This window comes from Bubalus kerabau, chromosome 12 (assembly GCF_029407905.1).
Source record: "Bubalus kerabau isolate K-KA32 ecotype Philippines breed swamp buffalo chromosome 12, PCC_UOA_SB_1v2, whole genome shotgun sequence".
In the NCBI taxonomy this organism is placed as follows: Eukaryota; Metazoa; Chordata; class Mammalia; order Artiodactyla; family Bovidae; genus Bubalus; species Bubalus kerabau.
The window spans coordinates 33,708,569-33,735,467 of NC_073635.1; the positions used below are offsets into that span (position 1 = coordinate 33,708,569).

At 43.5% G+C, this 26,899-nt stretch overlaps 1 protein-coding gene across 5 annotated transcripts; it reads left to right on the forward strand.

Moving 5' to 3' along the window:
* Nucleotides 1–7,008: 7,008 nt before the first annotated feature.
* Nucleotides 7,009–16,723, forward strand: RNF6 (ring finger protein 6). 5 transcript variants are annotated; one of them, XM_055542517.1, is made up of 5 exons: nucleotides 7,009–7,148; nucleotides 7,811–7,896; nucleotides 9,924–10,134; nucleotides 11,221–11,316; nucleotides 13,920–16,723. In XM_055542517.1, exons 3-5 carry the CDS (start codon nucleotides 9,942–9,944, stop codon nucleotides 15,638–15,640), a joined length of 2,010 nt encoding a protein of 669 aa, XP_055398492.1. In that variant the 5' UTR covers nucleotides 7,009–7,148; nucleotides 7,811–7,896; nucleotides 9,924–9,941; the 3' UTR covers nucleotides 15,641–16,723. The 5 variants fall into 5 exon arrangements, with proteins under 5 accessions (XP_055398492.1, XP_055398494.1, XP_055398491.1 ...); XM_055542519.1 differs by lacking the exon at nucleotides 7,009–7,148 and adding an exon at nucleotides 7,312–7,384; XM_055542516.1 differs by lacking the exon at nucleotides 7,009–7,148 and adding an exon at nucleotides 7,340–7,522.
* The last annotated feature ends 10,176 nt before the right edge of the window (nucleotides 16,724–26,899 follow it).

The following is a 26,899-nucleotide window of genomic DNA, read 5'->3' on the forward strand; positions in this document are numbered from 1 at the left end:
GAACAACAGACTGGTTCCAAATAGGAAAAGGAGTACGTCAAGGCTATATATTGTCACCCTGTTTATTGAACTTATATGCAGAGTACATCATGAGAAACGCTGGACTGGAAGAAACACAAGCTGGAATCAAGATTGCTGGGAGAAATATCAATAACCTCAGATATGCAGATGACACCACCTTTATGGCAGAAAGTGAAGAGGAACTAAAAAGCCTCTTGATGAAAGTGAAAGTGGAGAGTGAAAAAGTTGGCTTAAAGCTCAACATTCAGAAAACGAAGATCATGGCATCTGGTGCCATCACTTCATGGGAAATAGATGAGGAAACAGTGGAAACAGTGTCAGACTTTATTTTTTTGGGCTCCAAAATCATTGCAGATGGTGATTGCAGCCATGAAATTAAAAGACGCTTACTCCTTGGAAGGAAAGTTATGACCAACCTAGATAGCATATTGAAAAGCAGAGACATTACTTTGCCAACAAAGTTTCATCTAGTCAAGGCTATGGTTTTTCCAGTGGTCATGTATGGATGTGAGAGTTAGACTGTGAAGAAGGCTGAGCGCCGAAGAATTGATGCTTTTGAACTGTGGTGTTGGAAAAGACTCTTGAGAGTCCCTTGGACTGCAAGGAGATCCAACCAGTCCATCCTGAAGGAGATCAGTCCTGGGTGTTCATTGGAAGGACTGACGCTGAAGCTGAGACTCCAATACTTTGGCCACCTCATGTGAAGAGTTGACTCATTGGAAAAGACCCTGATGCTGGGAGGGATTGGGGGCAGGAGGAGAAGGGGACGACAGAGGATGAGATGGCTGGATGGCATCACCGACTCAATGGACATGAGTTTGGGTGGACCCCGGGAGTTGGTGATGGACAGGGAGGCCTGGCGTGCTGCGATTCATGGGGTCGCAAAGAGTCGGACACGACTGAGTGACTGTACTGAACTGAACGAACCTCTTGAGGTAGTTGTCATGGTGAAGGCACTTAGTAATATATGTATTTAGAATGGTGCCTAGCTATGGTAAGTGTTCGTGTATGTTAGCTATTACTAGTCTCATTCAGGATGTTAGCTGTGAAAGGGAGATGAGTAGAGCCTACAGCATCAGGGCTAAAACTGGGAGTGAAAGTAAGATTGAAGGAAGCTTTGTGAGTCGCAAGAGACTGGAGGTATTTCCTTAATTCAATGGAACCGTGTATAAGGGATTAATGAGAATGATGAATAGTTGTGGACCCCTAAACTAGCAAAAGAGACTGGACCAGAGAGGGGAGACTTGTGCATGAACATCTCCTCTGTGGTTAAAAGGTAGGAAGAGAAAAGGACACAAACTATTGTCACAGATCTGTTGCCCTACAGTCAACCCCAAAACACAGTGGTGTGAAACAGAAATTGATTTTTTCTCGCCTTTCTGGGGGTTGGCTGGGCTCAGCAGTCCAGTCTCATACTTTCCTACATCACCTGGGAGAGCTCTTAAATGGCAGAGGTTAAAGTGTTAAGGTCTCTTGAGGCTGGGGCTCTGGAACTTAGACGGCATCACTTCTACCACATTCTGTTGGTGAAAGCAAAACTCAAGATCAGCCCAGTTTCAAAGACTGGGCAAGTAGACCTCACCTCTTGTGAGTAGGAAGTGCAAAATATCATCCATGCTTTTCTGTCTACCAGTTCAGTTCAGTTCAGTTCATTCGCTCAGTCGTGTCCGACTCTTTGCGACCCCATGAATCGCAGCACGCCAGGCCTCCCTGTCCATCACCAACTCCCGGGGTCCACCCAAACTCATGTCCATTGAGTCGGTGATGCCATCCAGCCATCTCATCCTCTGTCGTCCCCTTCTCCTCCTGCCCCCAATCCCTCCCAGCATCAGGGTCTTTTCCAATGAGTCAACTCTTCACATGAGGTGGCCAAAGTATTGGAGTCTCAGCTTCAGCATCAGTCCTTCCAATGAACACCCAGGACTGATCTCCTTCAGGATGGACTGGTTGGATCTCCTTGTAGTCCAAGGGACTCTCAAGAATCTTCTCCAACCAGGCATGGATATATATGACTCTGTAGATTTGGTGAAAGTAGTTCTGTTTCAGATGGCTTTGGTTTTCTCTATATGGTAAAAGTTTGCCTGCTGTGAATGAGCAGACAGGTGTGGAAGGAGAGAAAGCAATGATTTCATACCTGAAAAGACTGCAGGTTGAAAACAACCTTTGGGCAGAATCAGAGAGATAGCTGGCAGACCGTCCTAGGACTTCCAGCCAATGTCAAGGGCCCATCTGCAGGTGCAGCCATGCAGTGTATCAGTATCCGTCTGCCCTGCTGTGAGGTTTTTGACACCAGCACTCAACAGCCCAGGTGGAGACCAGACAAAGACAGATGTTGGATTCATCCTGGATTAGGGCCCTGCCAGCTGGGTAGGATGAAAAGATGAGGGATGGCAAGTGAGGATTATTGGCAGCAGTGAGTGAAAAGGACAGACTATGACATTTAAGCTGGGTCAGGAGAGAAATGAAGACAGGATTTCCCCTCTTTTTAACACTAGCTTGATGTTTTTAATTTAATGTTTTGCAAAATAATTTTAAAAATGCCTACACTCATCCCTTGCTTCATTAATGTCTATGTATGGTGCCAAGACTCTTCCATCAAATACCTACTAAGTAAAAGAGACAGCTGAAAAAATACATATAACAGGTTAAAAAATTACTTTTCTTAGCTAAGAGATTCCCATTACAGTGACCAGTAAGAATGTTGCAAACTGAAAATTTCTCCCATTTGTTGATGATGAATTCTGCTCTCGTGTTCTGTAACTTTTAAAGAAAATTTACCTCTTTAAATTGATATTCAGGAATATAATATTGTCCTTTTATCCCTCTGCTGGACACCTTTTTTCTTGAATAAGCATATGACTTTAAGTTTCATTTCAAAGTTTATTTTGCTACACCCAAGTGTAGCAAGTAATCTATAGGATCACCGTTTAGTTTCATGTTAGTTTTTCAAGGTTTAACATCTTACTCTGGTTTTTCATTCCAATATGCTTCACCCTCCACATAGCTGGACTATGCTACTCAGAAAAGCTGAGTCATTTCTGGCTGGTTCCTGTCCAGTCATGAGTCTCCTGTGAGCCACAGAGCTCTCTTTCTATCGAACACAAACACGATTAGGTCACCTTTGCAACCACCTGATACTTGATATGTAAGGTTATTTGTTTCCATGCAGCTCCATGCTCAGAAACTCTGGGGCTTTTCCACCCTTCATAACCCTTCCCCTTACTAGCCCAAGGTCAAGTTCCATCAGATGATTGTCCTTCTTTCTCTGAAACCCTATATCCTTTTTAAATTTTAAAACGCTATTTTATTTACATCATTACTCCACTCAGAAATCTTCAAGGATCCTGTGTGACCTTTCACCGCCTACAGCCTAGCTCCTTTATCTAATATTCCAGCCTTTATTTACTTTAGCCTGACATGATGAAAACACCTTAAGGCAGCTTGCAGTGGAAACGTTGGAATTAGATTCATTAGCTCCACATAGCTACGTTTCCCACAGTCCGAGCTCTTCCGAGCGTCCACTACGGTTCCTAACCAGTTTCTCCTATGCTGCTTTCCATCCAATTAAACAGTGGTTTGCGACCTTGGGTGTCCATTGAAAATACCTGGTGAATCACTCTAGCAATTCTGGTGTAATTGATCTGGGCTGCAACTGAGCAGTTGGATTTTTAAAGCTCCCTGGTGATCCTAAGGTTGGGAACGCATTCAAGGTTGGGAATCGCTACGCAGGACACGTTTATTGATTCTCTGTAAAACAATCACCATTCCCCTCCTTTCCTCATCCACACTCCCCTTCCTTCTTTACTTCTCTAATTCCTGTCACCTCTTTGAAATTCAACTCAGGTATTTCTGGGATCTTAGCTCATCACCCAAAGCCAATACCTTCCCAAAGTAATGCCCTTTTATTGTTGTTGTTCAGTTGCTAAGTCATGTCTGACTCTTTGCGACCCCATGAACTGGATTTTAAATTTCAATTAAGGTTGTCATTGTAAGAAGCCAAGATCATTTAAACATTTTCAGTACATAAAACAGCAAACATACAGAAGATCCTTTTAATGATACAGTTTTAATTCTTTTATACCTTTTTATTCCTAATTGTAAAAATCTTGGAGTTAAGAGACACACACAACCTAGATGCCCATCGACAGATGAATGGATAAAGAAGTTGTGGTACATATACACAATGGAATATTACTCAGCCATAAAAAGGAACACATTTGAGTCAGTTCTGATGAGGTGGATGAACCTAGAACCTATTATAGAGTGAAGTGAGCCAGAAACAGAAAGATAAATATCATATTTTAACACACATATACAGAATCTAGAAAAATGGTTCTGAAGAATTTATTTACAAGGCAGCAATGGAGAAACAGACATAGAGAATAGACTTATGGACATGGGGAGAGGGGAGGAGAGGGTGAGATGTATGAAAAGAGTACCATGGAAACTTACGTTACCATATGTAAAACAGATAGCCAACAGGAATTTGCTGTATGACTCAGGAAACTCAAACAGGGGCTCTGAATCAACCTAGAGGGGTGGGATGGGGAGGGAGATGGGAGGGAGATTCAAAAGGAAGGGGATATATGTATACCTATGGCTGATTCATGTTGACATTTGACAGAAAACAACAAAGTTCTGTAAAGCAATTATCCTTCAATTAAAAAAAAAAAAGACACACAAAAAAGGCCAGGTACTACTACAGTAAATGAGATTAATTAGGGTTAGGGTTAGGGTTTTGGCAGGTTATGAGACCTAGAAATACAGATATCCAGAGTGATCCATCTCTCTGTCCCAGTTATCATATCTAGAACCCTTGTAGAGTCACTTTATCTTGGGCTACAAAACTAAAGCAAGATACTAGATTCAGGTTCGGTACATTACCTGACCATCTGTCCACAGAAATCTGTAGAAATTTCCACATGGTAAATTACATGGTTAGACTTTATATTTTTTTATTCCTTGGGTAGGGAGTATTATGGGAGAAGGCAATGGCACCCCACTCCAGTACTCTCGCCTGGAAAATCCCATGGATGGAGGAGCCTGGTAGGCTGCAGTCCATGGAGTCGCTAGGAGTCAGACATGATCGAGCGACTTCACTTTCACTTTTCACTCTCATGCATTGGAGAAGGAAATGGCAACCCACTCCAGTGTTCTTGCCTTGAGAATCCCAGGGATGGGGGAGCCTGGTGGGCTGCCGTCTATGGGGTCCACAGAGTTGGACATGACTGAAGCGACTTAGCAGCAGCAGCAGCACGGAGTATTATACTCATTAAAACTCATATAGATACTTGAAATGATTTGTGCTTGAATTTTAGATGTCTCGTGTGATTTTCTCAAACTTGTACCCACAGTTCCTGAGGTCATTGCACTAACATGCATTAATCCTGTTTGTAAAAAGTTTGCCTTCTTTTTTCAGTCATGCTGCACAGCATGCAGAATCGTAGTTCCCCAAGCAGGGATTGAACTTGTGCTCCCTACAGTGGAAGTGTGGAGATCTAACCACTGGTCTCCCAGGGCAGCCTCAAGTGCATTTTTCTCTGCTCATTCATGCAGTTGTCTGGGGGTACATGTGCCAGGCCCTGTGCTGAGTTCTGGGACTATAAAAATGAATGAAACCATTTGTTCAAATGGAAGGAGTTTGGACCTTAGATGGAAGATACCTATAAATGAACAGAAAATCACATCATTGTAGGAACTTACTCAGTGGCTGTCTTTTTCAATTGAAAAGGAGGGCAAGAGGCCTGGTTGGTCTCATCTTCTGCTGTTATCACTAGCACCTAATTCCTAGCAGCACCCAGTAAATATTTGTTATCTTTGGAGAAGGAAATGGCAACCCACTTGGTGTTCTTGCTTGGAAATCCCCATGGACAGAGGAGCCTGGTGGGCTACAGTCCATGGGGTGGCAAAGAGTCCGATGAGACTTAAGGATTGAACAGCAAAATGAGTAAATACTAAAACAGTTCCACAGAGGAAGCTATGGGTGCCCCCATAGAAAGGACATGGGCCTAGTTTTATTTGTGTCTGGAGGTTGGCGTTACAGTGTCAAGTCAGAGGTATCAGAGAAAAAACCCTTTGACCATGAGATATGAAATGAGTCCTGAGAGATAAAGGAAATTAGGTAAAAGTAGGGTTGGGGTTGCCTAGGAGTTCCCAAGACTGAATTTCAAGTAGTTCCCAGATACCAAGGAGTCCAGTCTGTAGCAGTACGCGGCAGAGATGACAGTGAAGCGAATTGCAGGCGGCATCATTTATACATTTCCATTTTTAGTCTCTAATAACTATGCCAATTAAAAAGCAAACCAACAAACGTCCGTCGACCCCTACGACACTGGTAGCTCATGGATTCCCAAGCTCACACCGGCTTGTTACCCAGGAGCTCAGCGTGATGGCGGGGATCGACTAGCGCTCCCCAGTTAAGGCCATGAATGAATGAATGAAGAATTCACAGCACTGTGAGCACCCGCGCAATGACTGAGTCTTCTGGACCATAGGGAAGTCGGGGAGCCCCTACCAGGCTGAACAGGGACTCAAGGGTTTAACGAGTGGTGTGAGGCGAGTCTGGAAAGCGTCACATCTCAGAAATAAAACCAGAGGCACGACTGTGGGTAGAGTTTCAACGCGCCTTCCTAGCGGGAAGGTGAAGCAACAGGAGTAAAAAGCACTCGAGTTGACGAGGGCTGGCAATTTCCGACGAGCGATACGGGAAAGCGGCTGGGTGTTGAGCTACGCGGTACCCAGGCGATCCAGGGATAGGAGCCGACAGCTGGGCTTCACGCCAACCGGGGAGGGCGGCCCGAAGACCGCCAGCGCCGAGGGCCGGAACGCTGGACGCCGCCTCCCGGGCCCCGCCGGACGCGGTTTCCGGTCGTACCGGCGTGCGCCCGGCAGCGGTGGAGCGAGCATCTCCAGTCGCGCAGGGGGCGCGGCCCGGCCGTCCCGCCTCCAGAGCCTTGCTGGACTGTCCCGCGGCACAGCAGGAGGCCTCTCCTCAGCAAACGCCCACAGAGGGCAGCAACCTCCAGAGGCGCGGATGCGAGCCCCGCCCGCCGTCGGGGTCACTGCCTCCGGGACGCACGCTTCTCCTCTCCCGGCAGCTGGAGGGAAGCGGACCGAACGCAGGCGAGGTGAGGTCCTAGGAACTCTCCAGGCCTCCAGCGAACTTCCGGGAGACGCGCCCCCCCCCCCCCCCCGCCCCTGAGGGACCGCCCCGAGCCCTGCCTCTTCTCTGATTGGCTACCCGCGTGCCCGCTGCACCGCCCTGGCCGGTGATTGGCGCTGAGGCGCAGTCTGTCAGCCGCCTCCCTTGGGAATCTGGGTCGCCAAGGGAAGCGTTCGTTACTCGGGGACGGCTTGGGAAGAGGTTGGTCGGGCCCTCTGAGCTCGTTTGTTTATTGTTCCGGAGACCCTACCCCCGGCGCGCGCTTCCGTCGCAACGGCCAGGAGAGGAGCCGGTATCGGAGGCGGAGGGCAGGGGTGGCGAGAAAGTGAAGATTGAGAAGTGAGCCTGAGGCCCCCAAGCCCGACTGCCTCCGAGAGGGAGCGGGGTGGGAAGAAGGGCCCTGAGAGGAACTGTCACCCTGGGAGAGGCCTAGTTTCTGCTGCGGGGGAGGGTGGCGGGGGTTCATGACCTAGTTGTTCGGGCATCTCTTTTTCTAGGTGAGTCTGTCCACAGAATTCACTAGAGATTTTTGCTTCGGCTTTGCAGCCGAGTTTGGAGACGTGTAGTCCGTTTCCTCGCCTTCCCAGAAGCCATTGACTGAATTCATTCACTCTCTTGTCGCTTTAGATGAGCAGCCGTCAAAAAAAGCACAAACAATGGAAGGACGGATGCCACTGCTTATGTTAAAAGCATGTTGAAAGGAAACTAAGAAGGTATTCACTTGGATTTAATTGTGTTTAATTGTACGAGAGAATTACCTTTTTGAGGAGAAGCACAAAAGTTTTGACTAATAATAAAATTTAGTTTGGTCTTGTGACGGGTTTCAAATTTTTAAAATCTTTTAATATACAAGAGTCACATTACTGCCGTACCTATCAAATACGGTCTTTGCTAATGATGGACGTAGTCCTGACCATGCAACATGAAAAGAAATCGGGAATTTTGGATAATGTTCATTTGCATATGATTACATAGTGCTACAGATCTTTTAAAAGTGACGTTATCCCTGTTAAAAAAAAAAACTTGTAATTTAATGTTAGACTGTGTGTGAGATTGGATAGTAGCTAACTCATACAATAAGTTACACTCCTGGGCCAATTTCACTTTGTTTTTAAAGTACCAATTCATTGTTTGTTGCTCAGTTGCCCAGTCATGTCGGACTCTTCTGCGACCCCATGGACTGTAGCCCACCAGGCTCCTCTGTCCATGAGATTTCCCAGGCTAGAATACTGCAGTGGGTTGCCATTTCCTTCTCCAGGGGATCTTCCCGACCCAGGGATCGCACTGGAGTCTCCTACATTGGCAGGCAGTTCTTTACCACTGAGCCACCTGGGAGGCCCAAAATATCAAGTTTGCTTGTTAAACACTGAGTCATAGTTATAACAGTTGCTTCATTGGCCACCTAGTCATTTGACCCTCTAGCTTCTATTAAGTTATATGCTGTCTTATACATATCTGTTAGTGACATACTGGAAATTGTCAAGGAATGGTTTATTTCAGCCACATGTATGCATGCTAAGTTGCTTCAGTGATGTCTGACTCTGTGACTCTACGGACTGTAGGCCACCAGGCTCTTCTGTCCATGGGAGTCTCCAGAACCCACACTCAAAAATACTGGAGTGGGTTCCCATGCCCTCCTCCAGGAGCCTTCCTGACCCAGAGATTGAACCTGTGTCTCCTACATCTCCTGCATTGGCAGGCAGATTCTTTGCCACTGGCACCACTCAGGAAGCCCCATTTCCGCCACAGAACACCCAAATTAGCTCTTGAAGTTAGACCTGGGCCCTACCCTGGAAAATTCTGACCTGGATTGGGGATGAACTCTGGACATATGTATTCTGGAAAATTTCCTCAAGTGAGTTTGATATGCATTCCCAGTTGAGAACTGAAGCTTTAATGACTTAGATATGTTTAAGAAATTTTAAGATATTTATGAAATAAATAGTTCTTCCCTTGATTTCCTTATGGTTTAAAAGTAAATTTCTCAGGAATAACATTTCAGGATAATTCAAAAGCAGTGTTTGCCTCAGCAAGGTCAGGAAGTTTCACTGGCACTCAGCAGCCTCTGGACTAACCACTCCAGTCTTAGGAACAAGGTTCTTATGGAGAGTCACAAGAGCTCTGATGTGCTTGCAGGATCCCCAGAGCTGTGCATGTAGTATTGTCTCCTGTGAGGTGTAAGAGAAGTCAACTCCAGGTCTGTTCAGCTAACTTATTTTTACTTCAACAAAATGCAAAGAGGGTAATATTACATTTATGAACTTTATCTTGGGAAGAAAACCCCTACTGGAAATAAATGTAAATGATACTCTCCCAATACCCAGTAGTCCTATGCTTATTAAGTAAAGAATGTGCACAATTCAAGGTTAAAATCTGTATGCTAACAAGAAGTATTCGGATATTTGGAATATATTAGACCAACTTTACAGGAGAGTCAAAGAGGTAAAAGTCAGATAATCACTTTGGTTTTCAAGTATGAGAAATGTGTGGTGAAACCAAATCCATTCTGACTTCAAGGACAGCTTTCAGCAAAGCAGTAGGCCCAGTTGTGTTGTATTGCCTAGGAGCTGTTAGTATTGATATTTATTTTACATGTAAGTTTTTCACTGCAAGACTTGGCATACGAAGTATTTGAGTAGTGGGCAGATTTTTAAAATGAAAATGAAAAAAACAAACATGAAGCCATGTGTTTAGTCAGTCCATGACTAATACCTTGAATTTGTGTTTGTTGTTTGAACAGAAAGCCAGGAGTCTCAGCATGAATCGATCTAGATCTCAATCAGATGATGGTGGTGAAGAAACCTCATCCCAAGACCAGCATCACCAAGAAAATGAGAGAAGGTGGCAGCAAGAGCGTCTCCACAGAGAAGAAGCCTATTACCAGTTTATAAACAACCTCAATGATGAAGATTACCGGCTGATGAGAGACCATAATCTTTTAGGCACTCCTGGTAAGGGATAGATAAAACAGAAAATACCTTTTGCAGCATTATTAAAAGTTTCAGCGTTAGGAGGGGTTTTTACCCCCATCTTCCCTGTTCCAAAATATACTGTACTGTTTTGGTGACTTCAAGAGCTTTGTAACATAAAAACATAGAAAAATCACTGGCGTACTTCTGTATGTCATAAGTAGGTTAATATTGGGGCTTCCCTGGTGGCTCAGCAGTAAAGATGCCACCTGCCAATGCAGGAGATTCGCTTTGATCCCTGGTCAGGAAGATCCCCTGGAGGAGGAAATGGCAGCCCACTCCAGTATTCTTTCCTGGGAAATCCCAAGGACAGAGGAGCCTGGTGGGCTACAGTCCATGGGCTTACAAGAGTCAGACATGACTTAGTGACCAAACAAGAATATTGAATATATAGCACTGTTACACAAGTGTCAAAAAAACCAACTGGTTCATGTACAGGATAGTGTCCAATATTTACATATGTGGTTCTATTTCTCTTAAGTAATATTTGTACAAATAAAATACTATTCATTTCAAACCTGATTCTAACTCGTTACTGTATATTTATTTAGTTGAACTAATAACTCCTCCAAAGTCAGATGTGCTCCATAATTTCATTACAAATCAAATTTCACAATGAACTGGTTGAAACTTGCAGGTTTGTATGTAATATATTTCTGTGTTGCATATTTGCATACTATATATTGGATTACCCATATAATGAACTAGGTAAAATTCAGGTAAAGATTTAAAAGTTTTCTCTAGAAATATTCCCCTCTTAATTTCTTTTTAACTCTGACAAAAATCCACAGAATTATAGCCCATGGGTTCCTAAGTATATCAACTGGGAGCACTTTATTAATGATTCAAATTAAATCTTATTTTAATTTAAATAAAACATTAATAAATGAAACAACCAAAATGATGTGTATTTGCATCAAGTAAACAGTTTTTACTGTCTTCAGTTTATAGAAATGAAAACAGTAGAATGTCTTTCACAGATTGCTAAAGATTAGTCTGACCATAAGTTTTCATAAAACTTAGTAATTTAAAAATTTGAATTTCAGTGAGCTTTTTTCTGTTTTTTAGGAGAAATAACATCAGAAGAATTACAACAGCGGTTAGATGGTGTCAAGGAACAAATAGCATCTCAGCCTGACTTGAGAAATGGGACAAACGCCAGAGGTACTATGGACTCCTTTCCATAAGGAACAGGTTTGATTGGAGTAATTGCAGACATGAGCTTCCAGGACCTTGTCTGATGTTGGTTTTTAGTGTTTTTCAGATTTAATGTGATACTCATTCAGGGAATATTTATGAATTATATGCAAATCAGTACAGTTTGGCAGTACAGGACAGAGGTTGCATATAAAGATGTCTTATACACCCATTGCCTTCAGGAGCTCCTGTGTATGAAATAGTATATTAATTGCCAGAAGAATTCTTTTTAATTTTAGAATATACAGACTAGTTTTTATTTTTAAATTAATATAACTAAGCTTGGCTTTTAAAAAGTTATACAGAGCAACACAGAAAGACTGAGTCAGGAAAACCTGTTTGTTGCTTTGCTGTGTTGTTTTTGTGTTTGTTGTATCATTTTACTGAACAAATACTAAGTCATAATATAAGTTCTTATAAAAAACAAATTGCTTAAAAAAATTCAAACTAAACAGAAGTGTATAGAATTAAAAGTAGAGCCAGCATTAAGGTCTGCCCGACCACTTCCTTCCCCACAAGTATTTGTTAGTGGTAGTTTCACATATTATATCAAGATCATGGTATAAATTAGGGTGAAGACTATTAAAAACCCCAAGTGCATTGGCTCGGGAAGATATAAGTTTACTCCTCTTTCATGTTAACAGTCCAGCACAGACACACTTTACTCCATAAAGCCTCCTGGGACCCACCCAGCCAGCAGAGTGGTTCTACAACTGTGCTGTCCAGTGCAGCAGCTACTGGCCACATGGGCCTATTTAAATTTAATAAAATTGAAAACTCAGTTCCTCAGTCATATTAGCCACATTCAGGCGTTTAATAGTCCCATGTGGCCAGTAGCTTCTGTATCAGATAGCACAGAGACAGAGCACCTCCACTGTTGCAGAAAGGTTTACTGGACATCGACTGCTGCTGCTCCAGGGTGCGGCCTTGATGATCAAGCTAAGTCACCACCACATCTAGGTTCCAACTGGCAGTTCTAGGTCCAAAGGGAGGCACAGGCACCTGCCTGAAAATGAGCTCTCTCACTTCCACTCCAGTTCCATTGATGAGAACTCAGTCCTATGAACACCCTGCTTGCCAGGCTGCTCCCAAGACCGTCACAGTGCATTTACAGTGGAAGAAGGGACCACAGGTTTTGTGAGATATGAGTGACCTCTTTCATGCATCATTACTGCATCCTAGTAATTAAAGAAGCGGCATTTAGAATGAGTTAATGTTTACCTGCTCTTTACTCATATCTCTTTGCAAATTAAAATGGAAAGTGGAAATTAACTCTTGTTTTCTTTACATTGATATAGGCAGATTGTACTATATGAGTATAGCTGGTAAGACTGGTCCTTTGAGATATGTTTTAATGGAAAATGTACTCATCACAAATGAAATAGCTTATATTTTTAGAATATGGCTAAAGTTGCTTATTTTACTGATAATTAATAAAAACATTTTTTAATGAGAGATTGCAGTAACGAAATAAAATCAAAGCAGTCCCATTTAATAGCTGTTTTTGAGTAGAACAGACTTTAAGGGTAAAGTCTGTGTAGTTAATATGCATTACAATGCCTTTCATTGAGTTTTGTACTTTAATAACCCACTGGTTAAAAACAGAAAATGTAAGCTTCCCACAGTAGCACTGTCATAGTCAAAGAAGTTTATCAGGGGCACAGTTATTTCTAAATTGATTCATTCAGCAGTATTAATTGAGAGTCTGATTTCTACCAAATAGAATAGAGGTTGGGGATTTAACAGTGAACAAAATAAGACAAAACTTGTTTGTCTTCATGCAGCTCACATTCTAAATGAACAGAAAATGTATTTTATTGTATTATATATAATGGCTAACATTTATTGAGTGCTTTCTCACGTTATATCATGCCAGATGTTATGTTAATTATATACCATGTCTTCTTTTATCTTCATGATAATCCCCTGACATCTATCCTATTATTATATCAAATTTATGGATAAGGATATAGCCATAGAGAACTGAATTAAATGCTTAAAATTTCCTTTCTTTACATAAAGACATATTATGGTTCTAATATTGTACTCATAAAGCCACAGTTCTTGAGCTATATGTTTTTGGCAGTTTCTAAGAAACAAGATTCTTAAGGTTACCAAAATACCTAGTTGCAAAAAACACTGTTACCTTTCCCAAAAGGATTCTACAAATTCAAGTGAATTATGTATGTTTTCTTGCTATGTTTTATTAATATTGCCATATGAATAAAGCAATTTAAATGTACAGTTTTAGTAATGGTTATATTTTTCATTTGCCTTAATATTTTGCCAATAATAGGCCTATAGAAAGCAAGAGTGAAGATTTCTTCACACTTCTGCACAAATAGTATTTAAAATTTTATAATGTTAATTCACACTGTGTATTATAGTATGCTTGTAGTATACACCTTTCTTTTAGAAAGTTCATTTTCTTTTTGGCTGTTTTTCATTCATTCAAATGCACAGATGTTCTTAAATATAATTTAATTTATTAAAAACTTTATAAGCTTTCAATGAAAATCCAAAGATAGATTTCAGGAATTGATGTTAAGTTGATTTGGTTTGCTTTCCAGACGCAGGAATCCCTCAAGAGGGTTCGAATGAAGATTCTCTGCTGGAATGGCTGAACACCTTTCTTCGCACAGGAAATGCAACTCGAAGTGGGCAGAATGGGAACCAGACCTGGAGAGCTGTGAGTCGAACCAACCCGCACAGTGGAGAGTTTCGGTTTAGTCTGGAAATCCACATCAACCACGAGAACAGAGGATTTGAAATGGATGGCGAAGACTCTGTGGGTATGCCCTTCTCAGATGTCAGTCAAGATCAGGCTGCAGATGGGCCCCAGAGACCAAGCAGTCCTGTGGCCAGGCGAACCAGAAGCCAGGCTGCAGGGAATCTCAGCCGTGGTGCTCGCATTCCCAGGACACGCCTTGGCTCCAGCGGACAGAGCTCAGTTGAAGGCTCTCTGTCTCCATTGGGAAGACTAAGAAATGGAATTGGGGGTACATCTGGCAGTCCTGGACCTGGTGCCCCCCTCACTCATCTCGGCACCCCATCAGGTGGGAGTGAACTCAGGCAGAGGGAAGGGCAGCGGTTTGGAGCAGCCCATGTCTGGGAAAATGGGGCCAGAACCAATGTCACAGTGAGGAATACAAACCAAAGACTAGAGCCCATAAGACTACGGTCTACTTTCAGGAGTCGGAGCCGGTCGCCGATTCAGGCGCCGAGTGGCACAGTTTACCATAATTCACAAAGAGAGAGCCGGCCTTACCAGCAGAGCACCAGGCGGTCTGTCAGGAGGAGAGGGGTAACCCGGGTCTTCCTGGAGCAGGACCCAGAAGGCAGAGGGGCTGCGTCCTCGCTTTTCTCCAACTCCAGGCTCGTGTCCAGAATCACGGTGGAAGAGGAGGAGGAGGAGCCCAGCAGGCTGCCTGCGCCTGTGCGGCGACACCCGACCATCACCCTGGACCTGCAGGTGAGGAGAATTCGTCCTGGAGAGAGCAGCGACCGCGACAGCATCGCCAACAGGACTCGGTCTCGGGTGGGGCTGGCGGAGAACCGGATCTCCTTGGAGAGAAACAGCGGGGGCTTCCACCGCAGCATCTCACGCCAGGAGCGCTCGGGGATGCGCACCTACGTGAGCACCATCACAGTGCCGCTACGCAGGGTGTCTGAGCACGAGCTCGCCGAGCCATCTTCCACGGCGCTGCGATCAATCCTAAGGCAGATCATGACTGGCTTTGGTGAGCTGAGTTCTCTCATGGAGGCCGAGTCAGAGTCAGAGGCGCAGAGCGATGGCTCGCACGGGCCGGTGCTGCGCTCAGACGCGGGTCCCCTGGGTGGGGCTACCGGCCCTCCCACGGGAGGAGCCCCCAGGGGCCGGCTGGCCCGCGTGGAGCTCACCCCGCTTCATACCCTAGCCAGCGACCCCGTGATGGGCCGGCCTGCACGGAATTCAGGTAACTTAGTGGAGACGGGAACACTACCCATTCTTCGCCTCGCTCACTTCTTCCTGCTTAACGAGGGGGACGATGACGACCCCACGCATGGTTTAACCAAAGAGCAGATCGACAATCTCTCCACCCGAAACTACGAGCACAGCGGTGCGGACGGCGAGCCGAGCAAGGCCTGCAGTGTGTGCATCAGTGACTATGTGGCCGGAAACAAGCTCAGGCAGTTACCCTGCATGCACGAGTTCCACATCCACTGCATCGACCGGTGGCTCTCAGAGAACTGCACCTGCCCCGTCTGCCGGCAACCTGTCTTAGGGTCTGGCCTAGCCAACAGCGGGTGACGCCCTGAGTCCCTCAGACGCACACCACCATGGAGCTGTGTTCAGGCATTGTTTTCTTGAATCATTTGTGATACGCTTACCAGGATGAAAAATAGCAGATGATTATAGTTTGAACTATTTTTTGTGTGTGCTTTTTTAACTTGTTAAAAAGAGTAAATTTATAGAAAGTTTAAAATGCAAATGTTAAATTATCCTAAAGTACAGAATAGTTAATATTGCTAGAACCAAATAACCTTTAAAATATTTTTATTTTGGTAATTTTGTTCATGCTAAGCACTTTTGTATTTGCACAGTTTGGTAGGTTACAAGTGCATATTTGTCCGAAAAGTCCTGCAGGGTTTTGCTTGGACTTTCAGGTTCCACAGGCTTCATACTGTGTCCAGACGTTGGTATCTAAATAAGCCTTCCTATAACTTTTCATTCTAAGGAAAGTGTCTTCATGAAAGAGTCCCTGGCTGAATGTTTGCTTAATGCACTTAAGTTACTTGAAATGTTAAATTTATTATGCAGTACTTAAATTTAATATGTGTATATATAGGTATATAATTTTAAGGTTAAAATATTCAGTCTGAAAACTACTGGTTGGGTTCTTATTTTAAGCTGTTGGGCTATTACTGCATATGGCACAATATTTAATATTTGCAGGATCATCTCGGGGAGGAAGTGGATTAAGATATTTAAAAATAGAGATAATTTATGAAGCGTTTCTGACAATCTGACTTACTAGACAGCAAGCAATATATAACACTGAACAAGTATTTCTTTTTTCAGAAATGGAACATGGACATTTTAGAGCATAGAGGTTATTTGAGTTCTGCCTTTTCGTGACTTTTTTGAAAGTGCAAACCATTTTTTGGATTAAATTAAGTAAAATGTACACGCATGGGTTCTCAAATTTAGTTTAAAATCTAAAAAAAAAAAACCTGTAAAGAATCAAATGCATAGATACTATGTTAAGTTCACTTGGAGGCCAAAAAACTCCAAATACAACAATGACAACAAAAGTAAGAGAATGTAGAACAAACACAAAGTATGCGTTGAAGATCTGTTTCTACCAATAAATATTAAAACGTGTCAACTATTCTCTGTTGGTCCACTGTGGTTTATTCACTGAAAGAAATCGATATTTCGCATCAGCTGGATGCCAGGCAGTGTTCCAGGTGTCAAGGATTCCATAGAGGAGAGACAGAGTCCCTCTCCTCACGGGAAAGACATCTGCTCTTAGAAGTGGAAGCTCGGTTAATAAAATGAGTTACTGTTCTGACTTCCATGTTTGTTCATGTCATTAATGACAGTTCCTGTGGTGACACTGCCTGGACAAAATCACAAGAACAAGCACCTCGAGGCCGATTCCGTGAGCCTGAGGTGTATCTCCAGACTTAGTTTTCCTTTCCAGTTAGTGGCTAAATGCATTTTGTTCAGTAAGATACATGAACAGACGTTGTTAGGGAGAGTATTTCACACCTAGAGTGAAAGGTTTATGTAAAGGTGGTAACTTTGGAGTAAATGGTTTATGTAGGGCTCGCACGCAAGGGACATGGGACTCGGAAATTGGATCTGAAGACTTTAAATACTAGACTTAAGGACTTTTTACTTTACAGACTTGAGGTTTCTCTTGCTAAATTATATTGGCAAAGAGAGATCATTTTTCATGTTTTGGGAAGACTGGTGCAGAGTGCAGTGGAGTGGAAAAAAATTGGAATCAAAAAGTCAATAAAGGAACAATTACTGTAAATTTTTACTATTATCATCATCATCACCAGTTATTATCTAACCCAGGGTAATGGCAGTGATACTGGAAAGGGCAGAACAACACTGGGGAATAAAATACATTATTTCGTTGTTTCTTGTTCACTGTGAAGAGGTGGGAGGTCGTAGGTAAAGCATCTCTGAGGGCAGAAGGGAGGACACGTTATAAGCGTGGCCAGTGTAGACATTTACCTGAAACAACTGTGTTCACATATCTGTCCCATTCATTTGAGTGTGATCATTTGGCCCCAAGAGACTGTGGGCTTCCTAGGTGGTGATAGGGGGAAAGAATCTGCCTGCCAATGCAGGAGACTCAAGACTCAGGTTCGATCCCTGGGTCAGGAAGATCCTCTGGAGAAGAAAATGGCAACCCACTCCAGTATTCTTGCCTGGAGAATCCCATGGACAGAGGAGCCTGGTGGGCTACAGTCCATGGGGCCGCAAAGAGACAAACTGAGCATGCGCACACACATAACAAGAGACTAAATCCAGCAGTTACCGCTCAGATGAAATTTTCCTCAGGAAGTTCTAGCTGCCTGTCCTGACGAGTTCAGAAAATCAAGGAGAACAAAGAAATGGGGAAATGAACAAAGTAGGGGTCAGGGAGAAATGACAGTGCGTAGATCTTGGTACTTTGCGAGTTGTGGAAGGACTGCATGCAGAGAGATCCCAGGTAGGCACTGGATGTGAAATTCGATGGTGGGCAGTATGGAAAATTCCATGAAAGCAGCAGGAATGCCTAATGAGTTTGGTAAATTGGTACCCTGGTTGGGAACAAAGAAGTGTTTTCTTTAATAATTTCATTCATCTTCCAGTAAACAAATCCCATGACAAATACAAAGGCTCATTATCTATTTATAGCATCTACTCAGCAAGGATTGTACCCTTTGTGCTTCCAATATAGAAAGGAACAGATCATTTAAAATCCTCCATTTGAATATTAGCTTCCCTGACATGTCCTTAGAGCCTTTTCTGTAGAGTGTGGCTGTCTTGCAAACTTCTGTCAGCTTTCCAGCCAGATACCTTGGTGGCTTAGGTGGTAAAGAATCTGCCTGCAATGCCGAAGACCTGAGATCAATCCCTGGGTCCGGAAGACCCCCTGGAGGAGGAAATGGCAACCCACTCCAGTATTCTTGCCTGGAGAATTCCATTGACAGAGAAGACTGTCAGGCTACAGTCCATGGGCTCATAGAGTCGGACATTACTGAGTGACTTTCACTTTCCTACATATTACATCTTTTCCCCTCTTGTATTGCAGAGTTTTATAATTTCAACTAGCATTGTTGTGATTTGATTATCTTTCATCCACTCTTAGGTCGTTTTTCTTTAAATCTTTAATGTGACTTCACAATTTAAATCTCCCATGAGCTCCTTGAAGTATTATTGCCACTTAACACAGGGATTCCCAATCTCTGGGATCTAATGCCTGATGATCTGAGGTAGAGCTGATGATAATAATAGAAATAAAGTGCACAATACATGTAATGCTCTTGAATCATCCTGAAAGCATTGCCCTCCCCCCCCCCCCCCCCAGTCTGTGGAAAAATCTATGAAAGCAGTCCCCCATGCCAAAAAGGATGGGGACCTCTGACTTAACACAGTAGATGGCAGAGTTTAGACAGTCAGTCACAGTACTATTTGTTTGCCTCCAAACCTGTGCTCTTCCCACACCCTGCATTCACAGAAGCAGAAATGCCTTGAGACATTTTCAGTCTCCTTCCTAAAGACATTTTTCTTTCCCTTTGTGTGTGTGTCTGTGGGGGGGGGGGGGGCACACCCCATGTGTGACACGTGGGCTCTTACTTTCTTCTACCAGATATCGAATACGTGCTCCCTGCCCTGGAAGCTCAGAGTCTGAACCACTAAACCATCAAGGAGGTCCCTGAAAAAAGATTTTTCTAATTTTGTAACTATTACATCGTGTTTCCATGTGCAAATACATCTTTTCTGTCTCAAGGATGAGAGAACTGCTCCAGAAAGATATCAAGCATAATCTATATTATAAGGATAAATCCAGAAAAGAGATGAATTAGTTCAGTTCAGTCGCTCAGTTGTGTCCGACTCTTTGCAAGCCCATGAATCACAGCACACCAGGCCTCCCTGTCCATCACCAACTCCCAGAGTCCACCCAAACCCATGTCCATTGAGTCAGTGATGCCATCCAGCCATCTCATCATCTGTCGTCCCCTTCTCCTCCTGCCCACAATCTTTCCAGCATCAGGGTCTTTTCAAATGAGTCAGCTCTTCACATCAGGTGGCCAAAATATTAGAGTTTCAGCCTCAGCATCAGTCCTTCCAGTGAACACCCAGGACTCATCTCCTTTAGGATGGACTGGTTGGATCTCCTTGAAGTCCAAGGGACTCTCAAGAGTCTTCTCCAACACCAGAATTCAAAAGCATCAATTCTTCAGTGCTAAGCTTTCTTTATAGTCCAATTCTCACATCCATACATGACCACTGGAAAAACCATAGCCTTGACTAGACGGACCTTTGTTGGCAAAATAATGTCTCTGCTTTTTAATATGCTGTTTAGGTTGGTCATAACTTTCCTTCCAAGGAGTAAGCATCTTTTAATTTCATGGCTGCAGTCACCATCTGCAGTGATTTTGGAGCCCAGGAAAATAAAGTCAGCCACTGTTTCCACTGTTTCCCCATCTATTTGCCATGAAGTGATGGGACCCGATGCCATGATCTTCATTTTCTGAATGTTGAGCTTTAAGCCAACTTTTTCACTCTCCTCTTTCACTTTCATCAAGAGGCTTTTTAGTTCTTCTTTACTTTCTGCCATAAGAGTGGTGTCATCTGCATATCTGAGGCTATTGCTATTTCTCCCGGCAATCTTGATTCCAGCTTGTGCTTCTTCCAGCCCAGCGTTTCTCATGATGTACTCTGCATATAAGTTAAATAAGCAGGGTGACAATATACAGCCTTGATGTACTCCATTTCCTATTTGGAACCAGTCTGTTGATCCATGTCCAGTTCTAACTGTTGCTTCCTGACCTGCATACAGGTTTCTCAAGAGGCAGTTCAGGTGGTCTGGTAGTCCCATCTCTTTCAGAATTTTCCACGGTTTATTGTGATCCACACAGTCAAAGGCTTTGGCATAGTCAATAAAGCAGAAATAGATGTTTTTCTAGAATCTCTTGCTTTTTTGATGATCCAGCAGATGTTGGCAATTTGATCTCTGGTTCCTCTGCCTTTTCTAAAACCAGCTTGAACATCTGGAAGTTCACCGTTCACGTATTGCTGAAGCCTGGCTTGGAGAAATTTTGAGCATTACTTTACTAGTGTGTGAGAAGAGTGGAATTGTGCAGTAGTTTGAGCATTCTTTGGCATTGTCTTTCTTTGGGATTGGAATGAAAACGTACCTTTTCCAGTGCTGTGACCACTGCTGAATTTTCCACATTTGCTGACACATTGAGTGTAGCACTTTCACAGCATCATCTTTCAGGATTTTAAATAGCTCAACTGGAATTCCATCACCTCCACTAGTTTTGTTCATAGTGATGCTTCCTAAGGCCCACTTGACTTCACATTCCAGGATGTCTGGCTCTAGGTGAGTGATCACACTATTGTGATTATCTGGGTCATGAAGATCTTTTTTGTACAGTTCTTCTGTGTATTCTTTCCACCTCTTCTTAATATCTTCTTTTTTTTTTTTTCTTCTTAATATCTTCTGCTTCTGTTAGGTCCATACCATTTCTGTCCTTTATAGAGCCCATCTTTACATGAAATGTTCCCTTGGTATCTCTAATTTTCTTGAAGAGATCTCTAGTCTTTCCCATTCTATTGTTTCCATCTATTTCTTTGCATTGATCACTGAGGAAGGCTTTCTTATCTCTCCTTGCTATTCTTTGGAATTCTGCATTCAAATGGGTATATCTTTCCTTTTCTCCTTTGCTTTTTGCTTTTCTTCTTTCACAGCTATTTGTAAGGCCTCGTCAGACAGCCATTTTGCTTTTTTGAACTTCTTTTTCTTTGGAATGGTCTTGATTCCTGTTTCCTGTACAATGTCATGAACCTCCGCCCATAGTTCATCAGGCACTCCGTCTATCAGATCTAGTCCCTTAAATAAGAGACATCTGAAGATGCTACATTAAGGTCAGAGTTAAAAGGCTGTGTCCGAAGGCTTTTCACGAATATTATCAATCCTTCCATGCAAGAACATACCAGGAATTTTTCATCTTTCTGCATCTCTCCATTTGAATAATCTCCAGCCAGAGGAAGAAGACATCATGTAGGAATGGTGCTCCAAATGAAGCAGGTGGTTTTGCTTCCATTGCAGAGTCAGCAGGGTCTCCCCCTCAACCTTGTATAACATTGGAAATCAGAGACCTTGGATATCTGTCAACATAGACGTGGGAGGTGATTTCCTGGGAAACCAGAGCTGCCTTTTGTTGAGAAGGCCAAATGTTCGTGTTTCAGAGGATGTGGCTGTGTGTTCCAGCGGTGGTGGTTGCCTTGATGTCTTTAGACAGGTGGAGGGTACTTTTCAGTGACTCTGAGTGTATTAGGCCCTGATGTTTCTGCCCCTATGATAATTACAGATCCATAAATACTTTCAGCAAGTGTGTGTGTGTATATATATATATATATATATATAGGTATGTTTTATTTTGAGGACTACATCTCTGAAGACTCTTGAGTGGGGGAAGTTTGAGCTGGTTCATCATGTTGCTCTTGGGATTCAATTCAGTTCCAAAGCTGGTCCTCAGATCTGTGGCCTTCTAGTACAAATGAATATGAGGCTGCATTCACTTCCGCAGTAACTTTAGCAGCATCTGCTAGAGCCGTGCAGGTTTCAGATCAGAGATGGTGACAGGGACAGTGATGATGTCATTCAGGCATTTCTCATTATCGTTCAGGTAAACATTTTAAGGTCATATTTCTTGGGCCGTATAACACTGAGTATCTTATAAAAATGAAATAAACTAGGAACATTCAACCTCTGTTATATTTAAGCTCCAGAGACAGACTCATAGAATCTCAGGCCTAGGAGAAGATGGACTATCTAAGCACATCCTCTTTGAAACCCCAGGAGCCTGCCCTTCAAATGTCTCAGTTAATCGCAGAGCCTACTTTTAAAGACAAAAGATTACTTTCCTCTCACAACACAACACGATGTTAGTCTGGGTCTCTGCGCAGACACACTTGACAGCTTTATACATTGTTGTTTTGTTTTGTCTCTAAGTCGTACTCAATTCTTTTGTGACCCTATGGACTGGAGCTCACCAGGCTCCCCTGTCTATAGGATTTCCCAGGCAAGAAGAGTGGAGTGGGTTGTCATCTCCTCCTCCAAAGATTATACATACAAGAGATTTACTGGGGAAGCACCTGTTAAGGATAAAAGGGTCAGAGCAGGAGCAGGTGAGGCGAACCTCCAGGCTACTTTGCATGACTCACACCTCAGACAAGAGGGAAGGAGGAGCCTCGGGGAGGAGAAGCTTCAGACCACTGGGCGGTTCTGGGAGAGGATCCTCAGGGGGGCATCATCAGGGCTGGCAGGGGAGTCCCCCACTGGGCAGGGATGGCCCAGCTCTTGTCCCCGCTCAGGTCAGTCATTACCTGGGGCAGCTGAAAGAACAGCAGCCTGGACCTGGAAGCCTTGGCAAGCCCAAAGGGTGACCCTTGGAAGCTGTTGGTCAATCGTGTCCCCACTGCAGGCTGTCTTGCAGGGTACACCTGCATGGTCGCCACAAACACGTAGCATCCTTCATTTCCCGAAACAGTCACAACTGGATCCTCGTTTAGTCTGAATCCTGCTTCTCTCCAAAACCACCAGTAACCATTTTCTATTGCTTAACCTCAACTCTCATGAGGTAAGTTAACTTTCCTATGGGTTTCCACTTAGCTCTCCCAATTTTGTGTGTGTGCTCAGTCGCTCAGTTGTATCCGACTCTTTGCGACTTCATAGACTGTAGCCTGCCGGGCTCCTTTGTCCATGGGATTCTCCAGTCAAGAGAACTGAGGTGGGTTGCCATTTCCTCCTCCAGGGGATCTTCCTGACCCAGGGATCAAACCCTCGTCTCTTAGGTCTCATTGGCAGGTGAACTCTTTACCACTAAGTCACCTGGATAGCCCAGAAAGCAGTAAACCCAGAGGTAATTCATACCAATAACTCCTAAGTACTAACCTTCTGAGCAGTTTCCCATGTTAAATAATTTTATTCCTCTCACTTCTACCCACAGGATCCTCTTAACGTTTGCCAAGTCCCTCTGCCAAAGCGCAGAACTGTCCCCGTTGTCCTCCATGAGCAGGATGCTCTCAGAGAGGCAACTGACAGTCTTGATTAGGAACACAGACTTGGGTGACAGATGTCAGCTCAAGTCCCAGATTTGCTACATGACGGCTTGGAGGCCTTGGGCAAGTATTGTAATGCTCTGGGCAACGTTTTCCTGGTTTGTGAAATATGGATACAATGATACCTGCCTAGTGGGGTTAAAGAAGATAATGCATGTATACACTAAAAGCCCCCCCAGCACACGGTCCTCCATAAATATTGTTAACATCGTCCCCAGTCCTGAGCTTAATTAATGAAAGGACTTCTGTTGCTGACTCATATCCAATTTATGGGCCATTAGGCTTAGCCTTGGGGTACTTTTGTTCATTACTTGTTCTGTATCTGCCAGGGTGATACTGACGTCTCTGTTTTTCCTTCCTAATTGTACTCTATTTTTATTCTTGCTCACTGACCCTCTCTCTTCTAGCTTTTCTGCAAAGTCTGTGCTTCTGGGAATCAGTTAAAGGTTTTCCTTTTTTGTTTGGGGTGGGTGTTTAGTGATACTTTGAGGCAGAGATAAGAAGCTGCCGTGTATCATTGTTAAAGCACTCCACCTCTGAGCTCTAACAACGAATGCCTCTTCTGGACTCACAGTGCTTCCTAGGTTTTCAGGAAGCTGGCACAGCCACAAAACTCTTTGATCCTTGTTTCATGAATAACAGTATAGTGAAAGCTAATGGGAATCCCCCAGTCTGATTATGATGTGATTCTCTCTTACTGCCAATAATCTGGAAAGGAAGGAGAGGGTGCCAGCCCCACTCTGGAATGCTGATAATACTCCTCATCAGCACATCATCCTAATTTTCTATGACATTTCGTCTGCCCAAAGAGGTTTCATGCTTCATGTCTCATTTGATATTCAAACCAACTTGAGAGTAGGTTAGGTAAGAATTATTTATGTTTATTTTGGAAGAAACTCAAGTACAGAGAAATGAATAATATGCCCAAATCAATCAAAAGGCCCAGTAGCAGTACCAGAAACAGATCTTAGATTTCTGGATTTTTGTTTCATGCTAAGTGACCAAAGAATCTGAATGTTGTAGATACCGGTGCAAAACCCAGGAATCCCCCAGGCATGCCATCCTCTGGGGAAGAGGTGTGGTGAACAGTGACAAATAGGCTAAATTGGCAGCAGTAAACCATTTTTTACGGTTCTTCCTCATGGGTGATCTCCAGTTCTTCTCCAGGTCTCCTTGCCACTTCCTGCAGTGTTCCCTGAGGTCCCGCCCATTGTTTGTGGCTACCATATCAGTAACGATGTGATATTGTGGCGGTCATACCTTAAGTCTGTCAACTCTCCTACTGCACCCAAGAAAAAAACTTCCCCTAATGGCATGCTTTGAGGGTTAGGTTATCGATTATTTTCTACAGTATGTGTGAACATTAAATGGGTAGAGCTTGGTTTGCTTAAATTGTCTTTAATCATGTTACATTTTTAAACATCCAAACCTATATATAAATAAGGAAAGAAACCAAGTTGTGGTCACCTGCCCCAGAAAGATTCCATTTTGCACTAAGGGAAGGGGAACCACTTGATCTTTGCTACTATCAGGCCCAAGTTCTCTGAGTTGATACAGGTGAGAGGGTGAGCAGAGTTCTCCAGCACCTCACAGAGAACTGAAAAAGAGTGATACCAGTATCATCTCACTGTTTATTCAGACAGCATCGTACTATCTTTTAGTTCTCATTTTAGACCCTGTCTTCACTTACAATGCAATTTCAAGTTTCCGCTCAGCACACCCCCTTAGGGACCAAACAAAATTTAAAAATAAGAATCACTGAGAATGAGATTATCTTCACAGGATACAAACTTGGTTCCAACCAAAACAATGCTGGAAACACTTCCAGCAATCATTAAGAAGGTCTTTGGAAATATTGCTGAAGTTGACCTGGAGTCAAATAAGTCAGAATTATTCTGAGTCTTAAAGGCAAACATGCCTAAAACAAAACAAAACAACAACATAACAAAAAATGATTATTTTGTAACAAAGCATTCAAATAAGAAAGCCAAAGGGGAGACCTCAAATGTTAATTATAAAATGCATCAATTTCTAAGCAATGAAGAGGCGAAATCAACAGATAATTCAGTCTACCAGTGAACATTCAATGTTATGGTGTCAGCTGCAGAGCTGAGTTGAAAAGAAAAAACAACAACTAGATTTTCATTTTCTGTCAGGAAATTGGAGTGAAAAGTAGTTACGTTTATTTACAGTATTTCTGGAGAAGGCGATGGCACCCCACTCCAGTACTCTTGCCTGGAAAATCCCATGGATGGGGGAGGCTGGTAGGCTGCAGTCCATGGGGTCGCTAAGAGTGGGACATGACTGAGCGACTTCACTTTCACTTTTCGCTTTCATGCATTGGAGAAGGAAATGGCAACCCACTCCAGTGTTCTTGCCTGGAGAATCCCAGGGACAGCGGAGCCTGGTGGGCTGCCGTCTATGGGGTCACACAGAGTTGGACATGACTGAAGTGACTTAGCAGTAGCAGCAGTATTTACAGTATTTCAGTTCATCTATATTTCAGAAGCAGCAGTATACAATCTGAATGCAATTTACACTTTCCAGAATGCACATGGCGAGCATGTTTTTCCACCATGGGGAAGAGGGTAGAAGTTAAGTGACTAAGAACAAAAGACCTGATGAACTTCACCCTCCAGAGCATCTCCCAGATTGTACAGGTTGGGAGTGCTTGGAGCTCTGTGGGAGGCTCAGATAAACTCAATCACAGGAAGCTAAAGGGTGTTTGAGCTTCCCTGGTGGCTCAGAAGGTAACGAATCCCCTGGAGGAGATTCAATGCAGGAGACCTGGGTCAGGAAGATCCCCTGGAGAAGGGAATGGCAAGCCACTCCAGTATTCTTGCTTGGAAAGTCCCCCAGACAGAGGAGCCTGGCAGGCTACAGTCCATAACATTGCAAAGAATTGGACATGATTGAGCGACTAACACACAAAGGGTGTTTAGCTCCAGAGTTTGTAGCCTGTAGAGATAGTTCTTTCTTGTTTCACAGGCTCTTTGCAGAGAGGGAGGTGTTGTGCTAACCCATCGCCACAGAATTCCTAGTCTTCTCAGTGCCTTTGAGAAGACTTCTATTTAAAAATTTGCAGTAAAACACTCTGAATATACTCGACCCACAGCCCAAACTGAAAGGATTATCTGCCCAAGTCCTGTCTTCTCTGGCTGCCATGGCAGCAGAAGTTTACAGCATGGCTTCTCCTCTAGCCTTTATTTA

Excerpts from the sequence above, each read along its gene's own strand:
- RNF6 (XM_055542517.1), top strand. The coding sequence starts at position 9,942 with ATGAATCGATCTAGATCTCAATCAGATGATGGTGGTGAAGAAACCTCA. Across the intron at positions 10,135-11,220 it reads TAATCTTTTAGGCACTCCTG|GAGAAATAACATCAGAAGAA; the intron begins GTAAGGGATAGA and ends TCTGTTTTTTAG. Across the intron at positions 11,317-13,919 it reads AAATGGGACAAACGCCAGAG|ACGCAGGAATCCCTCAAGAG; the intron begins GTACTATGGACT and ends TTTGCTTTCCAG.